The sequence below is a fragment of the Xiphias gladius genome, chromosome 14, assembly GCF_016859285.1.
Source record: "Xiphias gladius isolate SHS-SW01 ecotype Sanya breed wild chromosome 14, ASM1685928v1, whole genome shotgun sequence".
NCBI lineage: Eukaryota > Metazoa > Chordata > Actinopteri > Istiophoriformes > Xiphiidae > Xiphias > Xiphias gladius.
The window spans coordinates 9701310-9724501 of NC_053413.1; the positions used below are offsets into that span (position 1 = coordinate 9701310).

Consider the following 23192-nt stretch of genomic DNA (forward strand, 5'->3'; position numbering starts at 1 on the left):
ACCTCATGGATAAACTCCTCCCTTCACCAACACATGAAATGTGTAAGACATTGTAAGTGCATTAGCTTAATCCCTCCTATCTGGCTCCCAGCGCTCCAAGCATTCCAGTGAACACACACATGCGTGGAGGAGCAGAGCTGAAGATGGAGCTGCGCACACAAGTATTCTCCATCTATCTTTGACGTAAAATGAAGATATTGCCAAACATCTAGTAATTTGGAGGACTTGTTGAGGACAATGTTGAGATACAGTATGCATGTGTGGATGTTATGGTTGCTTTATGCAGGTAATCTTTGGATACAGTATATTACAGTATGTTGTAATCAGAGATGAATATTATTTGTAAATGTTTATCATATCTTTAAGCCAGTATATTTGTGTTTGTAGGGTAATAATTAGTATATTTTTCTTTCATTGTCATCGTGCATAATAATTGTAATATTTGTAAATAGTAGCTGAGGTGCTCAATAATTATATAGTATAATACACAACATAGGTTTGTACAGTTGCTTTAAATTCTAGATTTAGTTCATATGTCCAAAGCACATGTCTAAATTTTAAATCAAACAATTATTTGAGTAGAATGTCTTTCACTTCTTTTCTTTTTTGTTTGTTTCTTTATTTTATAAGTTTGTACATATATATATTGGGGTCTAAATGTCAGACTTTATTAATACAAAAAGTTATAATGGATTGCAATTGTCTCTCCAGGCACTTTGTCCGGTGAGGACATCAATAGATGTGAACAGCAGCCATGCCAAAATGGTGGCGTATGTGAGAGCCACAATGGAGGATTCAGATGCCTTTGCTCCCAACAGAGCCAAAATGGGCGCCTATATGGGGGGGGGACTTGCACAGTTGCACTTTCAGGCTGTGATGACAACCAGTGTGGGAATGGAGGAATATGCTCTCCTTTATTTGTAAATGATCAGCACACTTACAAATGCATCTGCCTTGCTGGCTTCACAAGCTCAAAATGTGAGATCCCGACAGTCTTCTCATTTGAGTCCAGAGGCTACATGTACGTAGAGACACAGCTTCTAGACCCAGAGGCTCCTCTTCATGTCACATTCAGCTTCAAGACAGGAAGAGCAGTCGGTACCCTCTTGCAACGCAGAGTGGATGATCTGCTCCTCAGCATCGAGCTAATGGATGGGCATCTCTGCCTCCGCAGCCTGAGAGGTCAAGGCTCCAGCACACTGGTTCAAGAGCTCCCAGGGTACTTGTCCAACAACAAGTGGCACACAGTGGAAGCATCACTAAGCGGTGTGGTCAGTCTTATCAGGCTGCTCTGCACTGAAGAAAGCTGCACCAGAGACTCCAGTGCTGAAGTCCAGCTGCTTGAGCAAGCCTCTGCTCTCCCTGAGCCAGGAACAGTTCGTCAAAGCCTCTTTATAGGAGCAGTCTTGGGGAGCTTGGGTTTGGACAGAGCAGTGGATGAAGCAGACTACCCGCCTGCTTTTCTAGGCTGCTTCAGAGATGTGTTTGTGGACTCACATCTGGTGTTGCCAACTATAGTGCCAGAAGACTCAGACGCCCAGGCAAACATCACTGTGGGATGCAGCGACAAAGACAAGTGCGACAACAGCCCATGTCAGAACCGAGGGCGCTGTGTGAGCCAGGGCTGGTGGAGCTACATGTGTGAGTGCCACAGACCATATGAGGGAGAAAACTGTGCAGAGGGTAAGACATATGCACACAAACACTTACACAACTGCATGCCATTTAAATTAAATCCTTTTTTTCCATATTAAGTCCAACTTCTTTAGTGGTTTAGTTCTCAATTCTTCTTGACCTTTTCCACTAAGAAAACCCACCAACCAAACTAACCTCTATATACATACTGTACACAAGGTGGGCTACTTTTTCTTACCACAAAAAACAGTAATACACAAAAGTTCAGGTAGCACATTTATTGTCTGTCATTGATTTCAGCATGTTTTCCTTGACACTTATGTAGGCAGAATTGCAGGAAGACATGCTGTGAGAACCGGTACAGGTCAAGTCAAGTTCATCCTCAGTCACGTCACTACAGAAATCTCAATGGTTAGCCATGGAGAGAGCCACCCAGAAGGATGATAAAGTTAGTCAGGAGACTTTAAAGGAGCTTACAGAGCCAGTAGAAATAGCACCAAGTTCAGCCAATCCCTCATGCAATTAGGAGGCATTCAGCAACACCTGGGTCAAGGATTAAAAAAACGTGGGTTTCAGGAGCCAGCCTGGAATGCCTTCACTTTGACAGATCAGGAAGTCTTATGGACTCACGCCATGCAGAAGCATTTTTGTTCGTTGGCATTCTCAGCAGCTTCAGTTCAATGAAACGAGAGCACTCATTGTCAAAACAATGCTGGAGATAGTCCATAACCTCACCTTTCTGTCAATACAAGTCTTTATTAAGTTAATGAATACCTTGTGGTCCATAACACTGGTAAATGCACAAAAATCTAATATTTTATTCATTTAAAAGAATAGTTTAACATTTTGGGAAATTTCCTTATTCATTTTCTGGTGTAGAGTTAGATGAGTAAGATCAATACCACTCTCATATGTGTCCATTAAACAGCTATAGCCAGCAATCGGTTTTCTTAGCTTAGTAGACTGGAAACAGGAAAACTGAGTACTTCAACTAACTCATTAATTCATTCTATGTCATTTGTTTAAGCGGTAGAAAAAATTAAGTGTAAAAACAACAATTCGCTGTTGCTGGTGGAGAGCTATGTGCTGGCTTATTTCTTGGCTCTGAGCAGTTGCCAGGCAACCAGCAGAGACACTTGGAAGTTACTGCTCATAGCCAAAAAATAGTCCAGAACATAACCCTCCGTAAAACGGTGAATCGTCGTTTTACCACCTCCATATTTGCACAGATTAAACATATGAGATATAACCTGTTAATTATTGAGCATTAGAGGTGATGATAGGCAGATATTTTTTACCTTTGGACATACCCAGGCTAGCTGTTTCCCCCTGTTTCTTGTCTTTATGCTAAGCTAAACTAACCGGCTGCTGACTGTTGCTTCATTTTTATTGGACAGACATGAGAGTGGTATCAATGTTCTCATCAAATTCTGGGGGAGAAAGTGAATAAGCATATTTCCAAAACATCTTACTATTCCGTTATAATGTACTTCTCATCATTTTTTGTTTAAGTTTGACTTTAAAGGCTTTGTCTCTCTGTTCCCTGTACCCACACAGAGTATATCACTGCAAGGTTTGGAAACAAAGACCTGGAGAGTTACGCTGTCTTCTCATTAGACAATGACCCAGGTGATACTGTGACTATATCAATGTTCGTTCGCACCAGGCAGTCCAGCGGCCTGCTCCTCATCCTGGCCAACAGCACCAGCCAGTACCTCCGTGTGTGGCTGGAGGAAGGCAGGGTCAAAATTGAGGTCAACAACTTTGAGACCCTTCTTGGTAGGGTTGGTGTCAGTGATGGCCATTTCCATCTGGTGACTGTGAAGCTGGAAGGAGTAGCAGCCAACTTGTTTGTGTCAGCCCAAGACCAGGGCTCTATGCCCATCAGGCATATCCAAGCCCATCCTGGGGATCTGGTTTTCATCGGAGGGCTACCTGGCTCAAGGGCCTCTGCTTCGTTTGGTGGCTACTTTAAGGGTTGTGTCCAGGATCTGAGGATTAACAGCCAACGACTGCAGTTCTATCCCATAGCAACTCCGGTGGAGTCTTACAAACTGGAGCAACTCCTCAATGTTGCACAAGGATGCAGCAGTGACAACGCCTGTGCTGTGAGTTATATCAATGCTGTCATGTTCACTATATTGCCTTGAATGAGTGACACATTTTCATTCCTTATCTGCACCATTAATGACGGATATTGCAGAACTCGCAGGGGGCATTGTTGGATATGATTTTGACTGTTTGCTCTTGATTAGGTCAACCCCTGTCTCAATGGGGGAGTTTGTTACTCCATGTGGGATGACTTCATTTGCAACTGCCCCCCCAACACAGCAGGGCAGCGCTGTGAGGAGGTTAAATGGTGTGAGCTGTCTCCATGCCCTGCCACTGCTGTTTGTCAGCCACACTTTCAGGGCTTTGAGTGTAAGTATCCTGAGATCAGGGCCTGTTGTTGCACTATTCCTATCTTAGAAAGAACATTGTCTTAAATATATATGACTGTGGGTTAAAAAAAAAAAAGTCTCAGAGAATTGCCAAAGAATGAGCAGTGTGTTATTAATAATATATTGTGTACAGCTAACGTTGCTATCCCTGTTTGTGTCATGCAAAAAAGAAGCCAAGAAAAAGGATCCTTAATAAATGTTCAAGCCTTTTATTACACTCTCCCATTTCTGATGACAACCAGCACCCTGATGGGACTACAAACTGCAGACAGTCCCTTCAGGGCGCTCACTGGTGCAGGCACTGATTAATTACAGTGCGGCTGATCACAGAAGGGAACAGAGTTGAGGCAGGGATCCTACATAGGATTGCTCTAAGACATGGTAATCCCTGGTCAGATTATGTCTTCCTCCACATGCCTGTGGACGTTTATGATGACAAGTCTTCCTGGCGATGTCACATGTTCACGAAGAGAAAAAGAGCGGAGCCGCTGATCCAGAGTAGCTGCCAGTCCAAGCCATTTCAGTAGCTCAAACTGTATGCAGTTTGCCTACGGTCTGTTCTGTCTGTTTTCCAGAAAAAACAAACAGTCACATTTTAAAAGGCCCTTAAAACCTATTTTCTTAATTAGCTTCATACCTTGACTGATTACATCAACATATTTTTTTCCAAAGCTAGAACAGTTTATGTTATTTTGCATAAAAATATCCTGTAATTGTGTTTTTGTCCTTGTTTTTCTGGCTGGTTTGAAGTGGGCAGGGTTCATTTGGAAAAAGGTGATGTCACATACTTCCATGCACCTCTAAGGATTGAGCAAAGTTTGCATCAAAACATGATTCTAGTTGCTGGGTTGTTGCTTATGTTGCCAACACTGTCAATCACGTTTGATCAAACCACACCCTCACAGACCTGATAAAGCAGATTAACTTCAAGTTTTGAGTGTTAAACTCTTAATAAATAATACCCAAAGATGTATTTTTCCAGACCTTAACTTTGATTGTTGGTTATTTAGTCATGATATTATTAGAGTAACTTAACGCCCCTTAAAAATCTTGTCTTTGCTGATGTCCAGTAGTTTAACTTTTCACTTTCCTACAGTCATGTACAAGTGTACTTTAGGACACTCACTGTGACATTATTGTTAGGTGTGGTTACAAATGCAAAAAACCACACAGGTTGCAGGTTGTCGTTGGGTGAAACAGGCTTAAAACTTATAACCAGAGTGGGCAGTAACTGCTTTACAGCCTAGTGATAAGTTACACTTTAAGATTTGAAAGCAAATTTTCAGGGGGTTTAATGTTCCGCAGGGATATTTGCTGTATAGTAAGAAAGAACACTTGGGAAAACTACATGAAATTCCAAAATTTCATTTCAGTTCATTAAGTCTCTTTCGTTACTTTCCTTCAGGTTTGTCTAATATGACATTTCGGGCTGAAAGCAGCATTTTGCACTACAGGAGCAATGGAAAGATTAGACGCGGCCTCACCAGTATGTCCCTCAGCTTCCGCACAAGACAGTCCACTGCCACCTTACTGCATGCACAAAAGGGCTCAGACTACCTCACTGTCTCCTTCCAGGACTCTCATTTGGTCATGGAGATACAGGCTGGGGATGAAAAGGATTTCCCCAAGGTGACAGTTCAAAGCCACGGTCCAATCAGTGACGGAGAGTGGCACACTGTGAAGCTCAGAATGGAGAACAAGACACTCCCAACCTCCAGGTGGATCATGGCTGTGGATGGAAGCCAGAAGCAGCTAAGCTTGTCCAAAACAGCTGCGGGGGACCTGGCTTTTCTTAGGGAAGGAGCAGACATTTTCCTTGGGGGACTGAGCCTTGACGCTAGAGTGGAAATGTCTGGCTGTCTGGGCTCTGTGGAGATCGGAGGCCTGCTTCTCCCTTTCCACCTGGACACAGAGTTGAACCTCCCCAGACCTCAAGAGGAGCAGTTTGCCAGGATAAATGGCAAAGCTGCCCTGCAATATGGCTGCTGGGGGGCCAGTGTGTGTGCACCCAACCCTTGTCAGAACCAGGGTGTGTGTCAGGACCTGTTTGACCTGCATCACTGCATGTGTCTCGACGAGTGGACAGGGCCACTGTGTCAAGAACCGACAGACAGCTGCGTCTCCACCCCCTGCATCCACGGCAACTGCACCAGCCTACCTGGGGGATTCAAGTGTGTGTGTGAGTTGGGGTACAGGGGTGAACAATGTGAGGTAGAAGTCGATATGTGTGAAAATAGCAATTGCAGCAACGGCGCCACATGTCTCAAAGGCTTCCAGAGCTACACATGCCTCTGCCCTCAAAATCTGACAGGCCAATACTGCAAGTGAGTTCATTAACACTCTATTAATATCGTACAGTAGCACACACCTTTAATAGGTTAACAAGCTCTGACTTGTACTGATTTACAAATTTGTCTCTTACAGTGAAAGAATTCCTGAAATCCCATGGTACATTGAGATAAATCCGTAAGGGGCTCTACATAAATACCAAAAATAAACATATTTCCATTTCTATTGTTTCATTAAAACCAGTGCCAAACTGGAGGCTAATGACATTTCTTGTTTTCTTGTGTCTGTTCAGACTTCCTCAGTTGCCTGTATCTACATGCATGGGTACAAGATGGAAATACAGCTGCTTTAATGGAGGGAACTGCTCTGAAGCAGACAACACTTGTTACTGCCTGCCCGGTTTCACAGGACAGTGGTAGGACGTGCATGATGATATTTAATCCTCTTTACAGCCTGTAGGTCATGACCCCAAGGTTTCTCTGCACTAAGGGTCAGAACCTAATGGCCCCTAATGGGGTCGCTAGATATTCAGACTGGGCCACTCAGATTTTTAGGACTGATCTATTGATATGTCTTTGATAAAATGAAATCAGCTGAAATTATTACTTAGGTTTTAAACACAGAATAATTGCCATTAAACTGATTTATGGATACCTCTACACATGAAGATCTTTTGACCAATAATCAGGATCATGAGCCAGAAAAGGCTGACAATACCGTGCACTAGGCCTGTGCTTAAAGCAACTATTGTGAATATTTGCACATTGGATCAAATGGCTATGTGTAATGCAAAAGGTGTTGTTTGAATTAACAAACCCACAAAAATGATTACACAACTCAGTAGTTTTCTCAGTTCTACAGAGCATTTTAGTGTCTTTCAGCTCATTGTTTTGGTTTTACGACCAGTAACTTGACCGTTTTGATTCACTCTCACCATTCTTGTAAGCATTGTTTTTAGATACAGCGGAGAACTGTTTCAACACAAAAGCTCTAAAAGCTAACAGTCCAGTACCAAACTGCAAAGACAGATGAAGTTAGCAAATAGCTTGTGAAAACAGCTGAGCATTTAGCAGCAAAAGAGCTGGATATTTCCCTCAGAAATTGGTGGATCCAAAAAAAAGGGCTAAAAAAGAGTGACTATTGGGCTTAGATTTGTCAGGTGGCTAGAAACAGACCTCCAAATGAATGCTAATGGTGAATTGTTTCTGTTAGATGTGCAGATACATGTAAGCAACTGTTTACTAATTAATTTATATTATTTAATTATTACTTATATCATCAACTTAAAAGGTGATGTTAATGTAGCTTGTTTCTGCTGCCCCCAAGTGGCCAAAAAATCAACTACTGCCTTTTTAAAGAATGCCATTATTGCCAATACATTTTACATGAATGCTTTTTCTTTTTTGTTTCTGTTTCATAATTCTTTTCTTCTTATTTTTCCTCCCAGGTGTGAGAAGGATGTGGATGAATGTGCCTCAGACCCATGTATGAACGGGGGCTTCTGTATCAACTACGTGAACAGTTATGAGTGTGTGTGTGATATTAATTACTCAGGGATACACTGCCAAATAGATATCAGCGACTTCTACTTGTACCTCTTCTTGGGCTTGTGGCAGAACCTCTTCCAGCTGTTGTCCTACCTTGTAATACGCCTCGACGATGAACCAGAAATTGACTGGGGATTCCATATTAACGACTAGGCCCCTTCTTGTCTGTTATGGTCAAAAAAGAGGGTCACATTGCAGTACATTCGAATAATTTAGGTAAATTTCTAATAATGTGTTTTCATAAAACTGCACACAGCCCAACAGCCTCTCTATAATGCTTTATACAAAAAGGGGGAGAGAACCACAGCCTCTGACAGTGAACTCAGCTTTCTCTGGACAGGCTACTTCTTCACTGCTATATGAATGATAGTTTGTCTTCTTTCATTTTGTCACACCCTGTGGGCAGATACATGTCCGCACAGACATTATGAGCAAATAATGTATGAAGCGAGTCTCAGAAGTGAAACGAAGCTCTTCTCTTTTAAGGCCTCGTATGATTTAGGTGATAAAACAGGTGTCTGTGTATCTACATTAAACTGAATCCCCATTGCAAAAACAAAGCGGATAATTTTCTCAGCAACCAAGAGGATATATTCTAAAAGTTGTTCCCTTAATATGAGAGACTGTAACTATGATACCACTTTTTAGATAAAGTTACACCCATGAGTTTTTCTGGTCCCAGCTCTGTAAACAACAGTTTTCACAAGGTGTGAGTTCAAAAGACCAGAAGAGGCAGGGAACTGTTGAAATAAATATACATTGTGTTTGAAACTGTATTTCATTATATCTAGCGTACTGACAAGGTCAGTAATAGAAATGTGTCTTGTGAACAGATTTTTTAATGACTATTACATATTGTACCATACTTACGACATTGTATTAGTGCATTTTATCTGGTTCTCATACTGAAAACTGCACATCAGAGTTTTTTTCTTGTGCCTTAAAATTTCCACCTTTTTTCTGGAGGACTGTTTTCTAATGAGTGTATATTTCATAACTGTTAAAGGACACACAAACAGTTATAATGTGCTGGAGATTAATAAAATACCTGTCTATATCTAGGGAGTTGTATATTTATTTAATCTGAAATAAATTGATAAAGGATATTCTGCATGCAGTGCATACAGTACCTGATGTGTAAGATGAAAACACAAAATAAACTTTGTGAAATGTTTGGAAATTGCCTGCTTTTATTTGACACTTTATATACATACAGTATTTCTGTTACGCAAAAAACAAAAATGATAATTTGAACACTGATCCCAGTTCAACAGCTTTCTTTACAAACAAAATCGCCTAGTCTCTACTCACCTGCTAATAGCTGAACTATGATGCAAAAATCTCAAACTACAAGTCGACAATGCAAGACAAGACAAGACTTCAAAAATGTGCAAATAAGTTGTACAGATAATTTAAACAGTAAATAAGTAATACACACATGGACCATGACAGGTTAGATCCATTTCAGCAGGCAGTCAATTCAATAAGGCTCTGTTGGTGCACTGTAGATGTATAAACTCCAAGTACAATAAGGTATTTTTTTTCTTATCAAACAACATGCCTGATTAAATATTGATCATATAAATAAATACAGTAATAATACAAGGATTATGGTTAAGCATGAACAGTGCACCTGATACAAAACTGACTATCTCCTACTAGGGTCACCCATATGAACTCACAGTACTGTAAGGCTGTGAGGTGGTAGTGAAGTCCTGCATGGAGAGAGGGTTGACTGCTGATTTCACACCGAAATCGGAACCAGCACAAGTTATCAGCAATAAATACATAAATACAACTGTGAGATACTCCTCAGCCCTCTTCATGGAGCTTGCAGTCACAGAGCTCTTTGTAGATCCTCTTACGTATCTTTGGTATGTCCTCCTGTGAAAACTGCAGAGGTTTTGCTAGAGCAAGGCATCTAGAATACTGAAAAGGAGAGCAAAAGGGAGCTGTTTTGTAATGAGTGAACAGAAAAAAAAAAGGAATCAATAATGACTGAAGTCATTAATACTAAGCAGGCAAAGCAAGTTACCTCTAAGACAAAGACTCCACAGTCATTTTCATTGGTCTGTTGTGGGATTTTCTGTGAAGTACAGCAGGGGGAGACAAGACATCATGTCAGTGAGTTTGCTGGGTGAATCTCCAGCAGGTGATGCTTAACAGCCTGCACGAGGCCTCTGACACTTGCTTTTATCATTTCAGGACAAAACATCAGCGTCTACATACCTCATCGAACGACACTGCCCAACCATTTTCGAAAGCTGTTTGCTGCTTCTCCTTGGCTTCAGTCATCAAGTATTTCAGGATGTTCTATTGTAAGGAAAGCATAAAGAAAAACGTGATGTTTTACGGATAAGGACTTATGATTACTCCTGAAAAGCAAGTGAAATGTTTATGTATCTTGTTTGAGTGCCAAAAAAATACATGTCATGTTATTACCCTTGCAACCTTCTGAAGTGCGTTTCCTTGAGAGTCATAAAGGCAGATCTTCTTTTTGAGAAAATCAGCAGTCACCAGACACCAGTGAACCTCCAGGTGGATGGGCACCAAAAGCAAACTCTTCGAAAACAAATCCACCTGTGCATGAGAGGCGGGGTTGAAACCGCTCACTTAATTTCTTAAGTCAGTGTCATCTCATAATAACTTGATGAAGTTTATTTTTTCCCAGATTAACGGAAATCTGCTTTGCAAACACTGATTAATTAACACAGCACTTTCATCTTAGACCTAACCTGCTTTGTCCATCTCTTCACACCATCATATCCTTTAGTCATAAGCTGCCGGTGGAAGAAGCTGTTGAGAAAATGGACCTAGGAATGGAGACAGTAGGAGATAAAAGTTAGAATTCTACTATTATAAAACAAACAGTATTTATGCCTGTGCAGGTTCAATTTTTTTTATTTGTTTAAATCCTATTCTAGTCAGATTATGACAGTAAAACACATTGGGTAAGCTTTAAAGAAAAAAATCTGGGCCAGCAAGCACATGCACAATTGTCATTGTCTTAAGGTTCTTTCAGTGCTCTATAGTTGGAGTTCAAGAAATAGGTTAAATTTTCTGACTGTAGCACAGTCTAGCTTATAGGCAAATAATGTGATTAATTAAAGGAGTAGTTCAACATTTTGGGAAATAAATACTGGGTTGTCTGGCAAAGTTACAGTGAGGACAAGACTCAAGGAAGTCACTTCGCCCGAACAAGAAATAGTCCCAAGCAAAAAAACAGAATGTCATTATTAAACTTTGGTTTTTAAATGGATTTCACAAACAATATATAACATGTTAATTAACAGATTTTTTTTATCCTTGTACTGAGCCAGGTTAGCTGTTTCCCCCTGCTTCAAGTCTGTATGCTAAGCTAAGCTAACTAGCCACAGCAGTATTTACATATTTAACGTACAAACATGAGAGTAGTATAAGTCCTCTCATCTAAATTTTGGCAAGAAAGCAAAAAAGCGTACTTCCCAAAATGTTAAACTACTCCTTAAATTGATGGAAACATTTGAATAACCCTGCTAAGTAAAAAACTTCACCCATCTGGCTCTATAATTATAATTGGGAAAGAAAAAACATTCTTGCATCTCAAGCTATCTGCATAGCCCTTAGATTACCTTGTGATTAGCAGATTCCACAATCAATTCTCCATACATGTTCATGACCTTAAGCAGAAACAAAAATATTTATATACAGTTGTATGCAAAAGTCTGGCCACTCCCAGGTAAATCACATATTTTGGTGATTTGTGAAATGAAAAGCAGCAAACAGACATTAAAATTAAAATTCTTCATATGTTAATTCATTCTTACTTTTTATTTCATTACCTTAAAAAAAAGAAATAAATTAAAAAAAATAAAGCAATTGTGAAACATGCAAAAGTTTGGGCACCCTTCTTCTTGTAAACTCTCAGAACTTTATTAAGTTGTTAGGTCTTAATTAAAAAGACATCAAAGTTGATTCCAGCTTGCAATTTCCACATTGTCAAAAAAAAAAAAAAAGAAAAATGTCATTAAGAAATGGCAGTTAACAGGAGATATTGTCCACACTTCCACAGTTCCACAGAAGATAAAGCTGTACGTCTGCTGGGCAGAAAGGCAAAGAAAAGCCCCCATACGACTACAAAGGAGCTGCAGGAAGATTTAGCTGACACATGAGGAGTGGTGCACCCTCCTACTGTGCAGATGAAGTTCAAATTGAGTTTCTGGACAGATCACCAAAGGTGTGTTTGGAGGGAAAAACAGTAGCAACAGTTGATGAAAAGAACACCTTTGCCAACAGCCTATAAATCTCAGAACATGAAGTTGCAAAAGTAACAGTGCATTAACATTTGAAGAAAGGCTCATTTCTTAATGTGTCTTTGCAGTAGAGTTTGGATTTACTTCTTCGAAACAGTATGTCTTTTGCCCAGTGGTGCCCAAACCTTTGATTACAACTGTACCAGTTACATTCAGCATAAACATTTGGCTTTTTGCTCATATCATAAATCTTTCCACTCAGAAATCTGCATTAGAACTGAAATTTTTGCTGTGCTAGATCATAACCTGGTCGTTGAGCCAATTCTGATCTGCCAGTGTCGACAAATCATCCAGTGTCAGTGTGTGTTTCTTGTAGACCACCCGGAAGGAGGGAACAGGTTTCTGAACGAGCGCAGTTCTGTATTTGGTAACCTCTGAGAAGATGACACTTTTGCTGCAGAGGTTGGAAAACATAAAAAGATTGGTCCAGGAATAAAATCATTTTAGATTACACCCTGACTGCTCCACCTATAAACACATAACCCTTAAAACATTACAAATAAAAAAGTACGAGTAGTTTTTAATTGTGCAAATAGAGTGAATCGCATGAATCAACGCGATTCAAGATCGGATTTAGACTTTTGACAAAGATTTACCTGTCATTGAAATCAGTGTTGAACTTCCTCTTCAGGTGTCTCAACACATCGCTCTTTTGTAGCGGGATGAAGCTTCCATATATTCTGTAGAAGTCATCGAGGAATTCTAGAGAAACACCGAAGCACTGTAATCTCAAATAGCTGTGAAAAAACAAATTTAAACCCAGCAATAAAAGGTAAAAAAAATATATTAAAAAATCTACCTTGGATGTCCTTAGTCAGTGCTTTAAGGCTGACATCAGTTTGAGAAGACTTTTTACCGGGGAATCTCTCATCAGTAACTCTGACTGGAGCCTGGTCCTGACCTGGAGTGACAGTAGTGTGATCTCCTGATGAGCAGTCAACTTGTGTCCTCGGTACCTTGAACCTCATAATCCCCCCATATGCCCCACTGTCTGTACTCAGCGGGTGTGTGACAGTGTGAGAACATTTTGAAGGATCTGCAATTTCACAAAACTGTTCAAAGGTTTCTGATCTTCGAGACGGCACGGTTTGAGTGACGGTACCTGCAGCAACATTTGTGTCTGCAACCTGGTTCTGCAAAGAGCTGGAAGCATTGAACGTTTCTGACAGACCAACAGGTTCATGTGGCTTCAGCGGGCAATTCTGCCCTCTAAGCGTGTCCTCTGCAGCTTCAGTATCACACCCAAGTGGTGACACAACAGCTGAAGTTCTGGCTTGCGAATTTTCTAGGTGTAGTTTGCGGAGTGTTGGACCTTTCCTTTTATTTTCCTGTGATTGTGCCTTTAAACTGAGGCAGGGGCCAGAGCCGGAGCTGATCCCACAAGTTCTTTTCTTTGCTCTGAAAATCCCAAAACGGCATTTCTCTCTCCGCTTCCTCCACATCCAGAGCTGTAATTTACAGTACAAGCGCCTCTTGGCTCGCCTGGACAGATGAGAAACCCCCTTGACTGAAGACATGAACCCCTTCCTCCTCTTCAGGTATTTTGCTGTGTTCCGGTAGCTCTGTGTTCGGTGCATCTGGGAGAGACAGATGGAGGGCCACATGAGAACATGGAGTTGTTGGTACCCTTACAGCTGCGGGGAGGGCAGGTCTGAATCAGACACTTCATATGCACCAGTACTTAATGCGGACTTTATTTTGTCATCTATGTGCGATACTCAGTTTCAATGCTATGGTCCAATGACTCTAATGACTGTTTCAGGCGTAGCGTTCCCTCCATACTCCACTTAGCTGACCTCGTCTTTGCTTCCGCTTCTGGTGGCGAACTCAGCAGAGTAACACACAGTCTGAACATCTGCTGTAATACAGAACGGATGTGTTGTTACATGCAGCGCTCCTACACATGTTCATCTCACTTTTTCAAAAAGTTGAACAAAGCTTTTTCTGAAATTTGATCAGCTGTCACTGTTATGCGTGACGGTTGTGGCTGGACAGTACAGCAGTTAACTAGACAGCAGTGGAATGTAACTGGGTATAATTACTTGAGTACTGCACTTAAATATAATTTTGAGAGACTAAGTATTTCCAATTTCTACGTCATACTCCACTATTTTTCAGTGGGAAATATTGTACATTTCACCGCATTACATTTATTTGAAATCTGTAGATACTCAAGACATACAGTACTGTGCAAAAGTTTTAGGTCCCCATTGCAAAAACAAAGCGGATAATTTCTCAGCAACCAAGAGGATATATTCTAAAAGTTGTTCCCTTAATATGAGAGACTGTAACTATGATACCACTTTTTAGATAAAGTTACACCCATGAGTTTTTCTGGTCCCAGCTCTGTAAACAACAGTTTACAGAGCTTGTTTAGATTAGTTTAGATTCTTGCCCATCACAATATACCATCAGGGCGGCATCTGATTGGTCTCACATTCATACACATTGACAGTGACACCAAACATGCAGCCAGAGTCATAAAGAACTATCTTCAGAGACAAGAGGAATAAGGAGTCCTGCAGCAGATGGTCTAGCCCTCCGCAGAGCCCTGATCTCAACATCATGGAGTCAGTCTGGGAGTACATGGAGAGACAGAAGACACTGAGACAGCCTGAATCCACAGAAGAACTGTGGCAAGTTCTCTAAGACGCCTGGAACAACCTACCTGCCAAGTACCTTGAAAAACTATGTGCAGGAGTACCGAGGAGAACTGTTACTGTTTTAAAGGCAAAGTATGGTCACAACAAATACTGATTAGGTTTAGGTTGGTTTTTTTTTGTTTACTACAGTTTATATGAGGTTAATTGATAAAACAAAAACTATTCATGGTGCTATGTTTGAAAGCATCCTCACTTTACTTTTATTACCTAAAGCTTTTGCACAGTACTGTATATGTTATAAATGGGGTGCTAAAGAAATTAGCTCCCTTTTTATCAGCTAAAACATTAAAATGATGCTTACGTGTTAAACTCTGAGAGGAGACACTCTGCTGCATAGAAACTACTTTTACTTTTGATCATTTAAATGCTTTTTATTATTTTTTTTTCTTCCGTAAGGGTTCGAATGCAGGACTTTTGACTTATATCGCTGTATTGCTACTTTTATTTAAGTTAAAGATGTGACTACCTCTCCCACCACTGCATCTTCGGAGCTGCATTTGCAGCCACTTAAAACAGCCGGTCGTGTGTGCCCAGATGACTTAGCAACAACTATTTTCGCAAATGTTTCAGTGGGATCCGAGAGAGGTAAGACGGAGAGACAATCTGAAGCATTTTCAAAAGTTGTCAAAGCTGTGCATTGCAGCGCAAGACCTTACTACGTGTCCCACATAGTCCCGCGCGGCTAAGTTAAGTCACACCACAGATGGCTCACGGTTTCGGCCAGCCTCGCTTGGTGTCTTCTCGACACGTGTTTCCAAGCAAAGCCCCCTGGCTAAATGAGCTAACATAGCTAAGCTTACTGACCCAACAAACCGGGGCTAGCACGCACAACCACTCTGTCTCACCGTTACTGCCTCGTTAGCCTCACTGAGACCTCGGAGCGAAATGAGCTCTTGTCTGATACAGGTCTTGCATGTCTACCTCCTGGAGAATGAATGTACTTTCTATTTAAGACAAGGTGTTTGGCTGCTAGACCCGGCTCAACCTGCAGCGCGCGTAGCACCATGTACACAATCCACACTGAGTCGCGTGGAGAACGCGTCACTCTGGCGTCGACCAATCAGATTTTTACTAAGAACGACGAGTAGATGAGGAGAGCAATGAAAACTATAACAACAACAACAACAACAACAACAACAACAACAACAATAATAACTTATTATAACTTATAACTTATAATAGTCTAAAACGAGATAAATAATTGAAACAATTACAACAAGATAAGCTAAAAGTGAGTTTTAAGAAGAGATTTAAAGGATACTGAGTTTGCCCGACTTAGATCCTCAGGCAGTGAGTTCCACTGCTGATTGGCCCTGCCTTTGCTGGCAGGGCCCCTCAGGCTTACCTCCAGTGACAAGTCGAGATTTAGGAACCATCAGCAGGGCCCTGCCAGAGAATCTCAAGCAGTGATCGGGCTCATAGAGAGTTGGCAGATCACGGATATAGGCAGGAGCCTGATCATTCAAGGCTTTAAAAACTAGCCATAAAAACTTCAAATCAATTCTAAAACACACAGATAACCAGCGATGTGGTTGCTTTTCTTAGAACACGTTAAAAAGTTTGGATAATGGCAGCAATTAGCTGTGTTTCTGACAAGCTATGAAGAGCTGCTCTCCCTGTTTGGTTTCATTATTTGGCACTGCAAGCCCAGCGGAACTGTGTTTTGCCACGCCATTTCCTCATTCAGCCCAAAAAATCTCTTAAAATGTTAAATTAGTTGTTTTCAATTTTATCTGAACCGGTGTTTTCTTACCAGAAGCCAAAAGTATTAGCCTGGTTTTAAGTCTGACTACTGCAGCACTCAAAACTTAATGCAGACGCAGAGAAACAGCTTGTATTTATTTATAACAACTGCCATTTGGTCCTTCATGTTGAACTTGCAAATAAGGCCAAATTGAGCCATGGGGGAAGATAGGATTAAGAGGATTTATTTCATGTGTGATATGACACTTTCATGTCAAGAAGCCATGAAAAATGCTTTTAAACAATGCAACAATGCAACGAAAAGATAAAGACAAAACACAAATATATATAACATTGAGATCCTTTTATCGGGGCTTTATTGCTGACATCTACTTTTTACTAGTAATCCTCTCATCAGTATCTCTGTTTGTAGTTTGGTCCTGACCTGGAATGACACTAGTGTATTGTGCAGACGGTCCAATAGAGAACAAATATGTGGGTGGAAGCAATGAGTGCCGTGTCCCTCAACTGTGCCCCCCTTTTGAGGGAAACATCCTGCTTTGCCGAACCGTCATTGACCAAGGCTCAGAATCCCTGCTGACTGCGGTGCCCTGCTCTGTGGCTGACCACCCTTATTGACCTCTGTGGAGAGCCACAGCTGGTTACACAATATGACTATTTGAACATGACGCTCTTCACACATTTTGAATGATATTTAATTCAAGGAACATTTGTGCCAGATGCGAGGGCAGCTAACAAATGATAGAGGAGATGTTTGCAGATGTCTCACTATAAAAAACTGACCTATCACTGATTTACATTACCATGCTAGACTTTGTCAACTTACATTTGTTTTGGCAGCGGTCCCACAGAGTTACACAGTACACAGTACAACCCACATGTGACACAAGAGTCAGGAGGCATGATCATTGTGTTTAACTTGGCTCGTTTTTTTCCTGTTAGGATAGGATATATACACCACGGGTTGCATAGGTTCTGCCTCTCTTCCTTTCCCTTATCTGCTCCACTGCTCTGATACCTCTCGTATCTCTCACAGAAATGAAACCCCTGGGCATCACTGTGGTTCTTGGACTACTGGTGGGGGTATGGGCTCAGCTCAATGTGCTGCATCCTCTGTGTGACTCCCCTGAGGCAGAGGAGGCTGCCCTGGTGGCTCAGGATTACGTCAATGCCCAGCACACTCATGGTTACAAGTTTGCACTGAACAGGATCGAGGAGATCGAAATCAAAACTGGGGTAAGTCAGCGAGAAGATGCTTCGTAGTTACAGGCAAAGAAATTCAGATAGCTACCTCTTTTTTAATCAACTTGGAGCTCTGAATGTGATGTGCGCTACATTGGAAAATACAAATGCATTTCCTCTATACCCCTGGACAATAGGATCACATACTTGTTAGATTAAAATCTTAACTGTGTTATGAATCTGTGATTTTCACATTAAGCTGACTCAACAAATGCATGCATACATTTGCACAAACATGTCAGAAAAGATGAAGAATCAACACTTCAACTATACTCTTCTTTTTTTCAGTGTCATTAGACACTGCTATGCATGTTCATCCACGCAAATATGTCCTTGTAGTGGACTGTCCATGCTGTAGAGTTAAAAAAAACAAAACAACTAAATAGTGTTTCCTTTTACCTCTCCTCAGATTAATGGAGAACAGATATATGTCTTGGAACTTGACCTGCTGGAAACAGATTGTCATGTGTTGGACCCCACACCTGTTGCCAACTGCACAGTCAGACCCAAATATTTGACGGTGAGACTGCGTACCAATAGTAGTAATAGTAATAGTAATAGTTGAGCTACAGCAATTCAACCAAATGTAAAGATGATGATCATTTTAGAATATAAAATAATGAGAATAGAATAGAAGACTGACTATTGTGCTATGTGGACCGATTCTTTGTCTCCAATCAGGCAATTGAAGCAGACTGTGATGTGGTGCTGAAGAAGGTTGGCGGAGCCCTGTCTGTCACCACATTCAAGTGTGAAACAGAGGGTAAAACTTCCTGACCATACACATACAGAACATACCAGTGTCACGCTACACACAAAAACCTTGCATGTGTCTTTTTGTTTACTCACATATAGAATCAACAGTGGACCTTTGCACTGGCTGTTTTACCCTCCTTCCCCTAAACAACACTGCAGCGCTGGACTTTGTCCATGCCACTCTGGCAACCCTTAATAAAAATGTTGTCAATGTAACTTACATTATTCTGGAGATTGGAAGGATGTCGTCACAGGTGGGCATAAGCATGTTCGGTCCAAATAAATTACAAGAATTTTTACAAGATTTAATGCACCTGCACATTGAATTAGTGTCTGTCAGTACATCAATACTTCCCAATACCTTGTTTCAGTTTTTGTCTGGTGGGGCCAGATATTCAGTAGAATATGTCATAGCTGAGGCTAATTGCACTGGTGACACCTGCGTGCCCCTGGATGATCCCACGGCTGTAAGTACACAAAGCATTGCTCTAGTTTTCCACTTTTTTGAAAGAACGGCGTAGTTTTTTTTTTTTTTAATTATTATTGCAATGATGTGTTATATACACGCTTTTATCAGAACGAACAAAAATGAGGGGGGTGAAAATCATGTTTTTCTTTTTTTCTACCAGGAACGGAGTATTTGTGTTGCCAAAGGTTTTAAAACTGCTCACACAGTGGACTGCAAGATGTTTACCATTCTGGTAAAATACTGTGTTTCACTTCTTCACATCATTTTGATGGCCAAAAATAAGTCTTGAAGTTTACCATCTTCCATTTATGTAGAACATGTTATTTCTAAGTCTCTGTTAATGCACACAATTTTTCAGACGCCTGTTGTGGATGCCATCAGCACTGTAGCTTCTGCCTTGCCACCAGCGGTCCATGTACATACAGGGGGCCTGTCACACAAGAATGGTCTAAGACACCATAAACTGACCTCTCATCATGAGCCTCATCTGGGCCGCTCTATGTCTGCAGAATCAGCAGAGTCAACTGAAATTGTACCTGTGGCCCCTGCAGTGGTTGATGCTGCTGCAGCTGCTACACCTGCTTCTGCTGATCCCACTCTAGCTACTGACTCTGCATCAACCTCCAAAGCCTCAGCCAGTAAGGAGGAAGCTGTTAGTGTGGTTAAGAGAGATTTACATGCTGAACTCAGCCCTGCAGCAGCTGAGATCACTGTAGACCCTATTCCTCATGTGCAAGTATGTCCTGGAAGGGTCAGATTCTTCAAGTGAACAAGTCCCACAGACTCTCTATATTTGCTTCCTTCAGCTACACTGGTGCTAGGGTAACTTTAAGTGATACATGTGTTGTGGTAGGGAAATGTAACACTGACACATTTCTTGCAAACCAGGAATAATCCATTGTGTGAAACTGTCAAAGGAGCACAGTGTATTGCACAACAGCTCTTGAAATTTCTGTAAAATGGATGAAGAAGATTTGCATTCAATGCTGCTGAATAAATCTCTCAAGTCTGAACTTTTTGTGTTTGTACTTTTTAGTCATCGTGCATTCTTTAATATGAATTGAAACAAAGTCAGTGAAGGATTGAGAGTCATGTAAGGCCTTTTACAGGTTTGATGAGGACACATTGATAACCTCTCCATGTGAAACTTTCAATGAACAAACTGGTATCAGAGTTCATTTAATCATTCATGCCACATCTTTAAGGGTTATTGCAAAACACTGTGCTGTTTGCTGGTCATGTTGACTCATGCCAATGACATTCCCATGAACTCATCGACATTCCTACTAATACAGCCACAGCAAAATAAGTATCCATTTCACATGTTTTGTCCTGCTTGACTCCATGTTCAAAACAGCTCAATATGGCAAACATTACTTTACTGACATGCAAATTGGCACAACAATTAAACTCGCATTCAAATGCACTAATGCAACCAAAACACTTCATACACATCTCAGGATCAGCTCTTATACCAGAACACTGACAATATTTGTCTCCCAACAGGAAAACTTTGTCACATTATTTATACATTAGATTACCCCCCAGGTTAGAAAAATGATGAATGCCAATTTGACAGAAACGTATTCAAAATGTCAGGTAGAGCTGGGAAGTGATAGGCACTGTATGTGGAAATGTATCCATATACTGGGGTGAAATTATTGCTAAACTTGATTTGAATTTTTGTGTACCACTCGACACTAAACCTCAGGTTTTTCTTCCTTGGTTTACCCAGTTTTTATTTTAAAGGTTCTCATCGAAGAAGCCTGTTCAGAAAAAGATATTGCTCAGGTGAATTGATAATACACCGCCTACAATTGTGGGATGGCATAAGCTGATATACAGTGCATTCAGAAAGTATTCAGACTCCTTCAATTTTACATTTTATTATGTTGCAGCCTTATGCTAAAATCATTTCATTTTTTCCCCTCATCGTTCTACATTCAACTCCTGATAATGACAAAGTGAAAACAGAATTTTAGAATTTTTTGCAAATTTATTAAAAAGGAAAAACTGAAATATCACATTGACTTAAGTAGTCTGATCCTTTACTCAGAAATTAGTTGAAGCACCTTTGGCAGCAATAAGAGCCTTGAGGCTTTTTGGGAATGATGCGACAAGCTTTGCACACCTGAATTTAGGGATTTTCTGCCATTCTTCTCTACAGATCCTCTCAAGCTCTGTCAGGTTGGACGGGGACTGTTGGTGGACAGCCATTTTCTCTCTACAGAGATGTTCAACTGGGTTCAAGTCAGTGCTCTGGCTGGGCCACTCAAGGACATTCACACAGTTGTCCCTAAGCCACTCTTGCGTTGTCTTGGCAGTGTGCTTAGGGTCATTGCCCTGTTGGAAGGTGAACCTTCGGCAAAATCTGAGGTCCTGAGTGCTCTGGACCAAGTTTTCATTGAGGTAATCTCTGTACTCTGCTCTGTTCAGTTTTCCCTCAACCCACCAGTCATCCTGTCCCTGATGCTGAAAAACACCCCCACAGCATGATGCTGCCACCACTTTGCTTTACTTTTGGGATGGTATTGGCCTGGGGATGAGCGGTGTCTGGTTTCCACAAGACATGACGCTTAGAATTGAGGCCAAACACTTCAATCTTGGTTTCATCAGACCAGACAATCTTGTTTCTCACAGTCTGATTCCTTTAGGTGCTTTTTTGAGAAATCAGAGGCACCTGAGCTAAATTTCAAGTGTCATAGCAAAGTATCTGAATATTTATATCAATGTGATATTTCAGTTTCCTTTTTAATACATTGGCAAAAATTTCAAAAATTCAAATTCAAGTTTTTGCTTTGTCATTAAGGGGTATTAAGTGTAGATTGATGATGGAAAAATTAATTTAAATGATCATAGCAAAAAGCTGAAACATAAAACATATCTGTGGCAGTGTCCAATATCTCCAAGTATCTGCTATGTTCGTAATATATTAAGGTCAAATATCATGGTTAGATGCTTCATTCTTGTGGACACTGTATATTGTTAGTATTATTGGAGCTGTCTGTTTATGTTTGTGTTAAAAACCATAGTACAGATGTTAATTTAAAAAAAAAAAGAAAAACTTCAATCTCCATTCCATGCACCCAACCCCCCCAACTGATATCTTCAATTCTGTCTAAGGACCCGTCTCTTTTCTGTAGCCTTTTGACATGAAGACACGACTGACCACACTTCGTCTTTTTTTAATTTTTTTTATTCTTTGTACAATTGTTTTGTATGATTTTATCCAGAAATTCTGTGCTTTTATTTTCTTATATCCTAGTATTTGTGTCTGTTTTTATTTGATCATTCATGTTTTTGATTGTAATCATCAAATCCCACAATTTAATCTCTCTGTAAAGCACTTGGGTCAACATTTGTTTTTAAATGTGCTCTATAAATAAACTGATACAACTTGACTATTGGTTTGCCAGACATCTTGAACAACTGATGTTGCTGCTGAGCGTTGTAGATTTAGCTGCACGCCGAGAGCAGCTCATTAATAAACCATTGTTTATGAAATGATCAAGAATCAAAGTTGCTCTAAACTCATCTGACCATACAGCTCTGGGTCTTATTCCTCTCAGCGGTCTTCCACCACATGTACTCCTGCCGGTTATCTCTGTCTGGCTGGGTCCATGTTTAGTGAAAAAACTAATTCCAAAAACCTGCCCATTTATATGGATTGTATGAAATTGGAAAGCTTAATCCCTAGGGTGAATGTTCAGCTAAACAGGAGTCAGCAGTAGTGGGTTTTTTTTCCTACATTCTGTTTTCAATGTAAATTTAGAAGGATGTAGCAAATTGCAATAATTGTGTTTTGAATGCAAATTTAACAATTTTAAGAGTAAGTGAGAAGAGTTGAATTCTACCTGATATACATAGTGTATGAATTTTGAAAGATGTGGTCATTGATTACATTTAGAAGTCAAAGCAATGAGATAGCAATTGTAAAAAATTAAACATCCAAAAGCTCAAGCAGGTTGGAGTAGTTGTTCACAGGTTAGGTTTTTAAAAAAAAAAAAAAAAAAAAAAAAAAATCTTGTGGGCCCTTATCAAAAATGATAAATTAGACTTTTGCTGTTGCAGACATTTTAAAATCTTTTACCCTACTGTATAAATATAAAATAGTGCTAAAATTACTGTGAAACAGTGGGAAAAAAAATTCAGTT

At 40.5% G+C, this 23192-nt stretch overlaps 3 protein-coding genes across 11 annotated transcripts; 2 read left to right on the plus strand and 1 right to left on the minus strand.

The window, feature by feature from the left end:
* Nucleotides 1-237: 237 nt before the first annotated feature.
* LOC120798606 (protein crumbs homolog 1-like) lies at nucleotides 238-8065 on the plus strand. Its single transcript, XM_040143006.1, has 8 exons — nucleotides 238-286; nucleotides 712-1683; nucleotides 3193-3743; nucleotides 3891-4056; nucleotides 5482-6400; nucleotides 6501-6542; nucleotides 6658-6780; nucleotides 7813-8065. The coding sequence occupies exons 1-8, from the start codon at nucleotides 238-240 to the stop codon at nucleotides 8063-8065; spliced, it is 3075 nt and encodes a 1024-aa protein (XP_039998940.1).
* Nucleotides 8066-9082: 1017 nt separating this feature from the next.
* LOC120799289 (sentrin-specific protease 5-like) lies at nucleotides 9083-15912 on the minus strand. 9 transcript variants are annotated; one of them, XM_040144348.1, is made up of 11 exons: nucleotides 15713-15912; nucleotides 14001-14059; nucleotides 13004-13781; nucleotides 12801-12906; nucleotides 12451-12598; nucleotides 11524-11571; nucleotides 10648-10725; nucleotides 10355-10492; nucleotides 10142-10225; nucleotides 9948-9998; nucleotides 9083-9841 (listed from the first exon to the last, which is right to left on the minus strand). In XM_040144348.1, exons 3-11 carry the CDS (start codon nucleotides 13779-13781, stop codon nucleotides 9725-9727), a joined length of 1548 nt encoding a protein of 515 aa, XP_040000282.1. In that variant the 5' UTR covers nucleotides 14001-14059; nucleotides 15713-15912; the 3' UTR covers nucleotides 9083-9724. The 9 variants fall into 9 exon arrangements, with proteins under 9 accessions (XP_040000282.1, XP_040000280.1, XP_040000274.1 ...); XM_040144346.1 differs by having other exon boundaries at nucleotides 14001-14062; XM_040144340.1 differs by lacking the exon at nucleotides 15713-15912 and adding an exon at nucleotides 15334-15515 and having other exon boundaries at nucleotides 14001-14062.
* ahsg2 (alpha-2-HS-glycoprotein 2) lies at nucleotides 15336-20029 on the plus strand. Its single transcript, XM_040144349.1, has 8 exons — nucleotides 15336-15452; nucleotides 17608-17807; nucleotides 18223-18333; nucleotides 18495-18576; nucleotides 18669-18823; nucleotides 18941-19036; nucleotides 19199-19270; nucleotides 19397-20029. Exons 2-8 carry the CDS (start codon nucleotides 17610-17612, stop codon nucleotides 19805-19807), a joined length of 1125 nt encoding a protein of 374 aa, XP_040000283.1. The 5' UTR covers nucleotides 15336-15452; nucleotides 17608-17609; the 3' UTR covers nucleotides 19808-20029.
* The last annotated feature ends 3163 nt before the right edge of the window (nucleotides 20030-23192 follow it).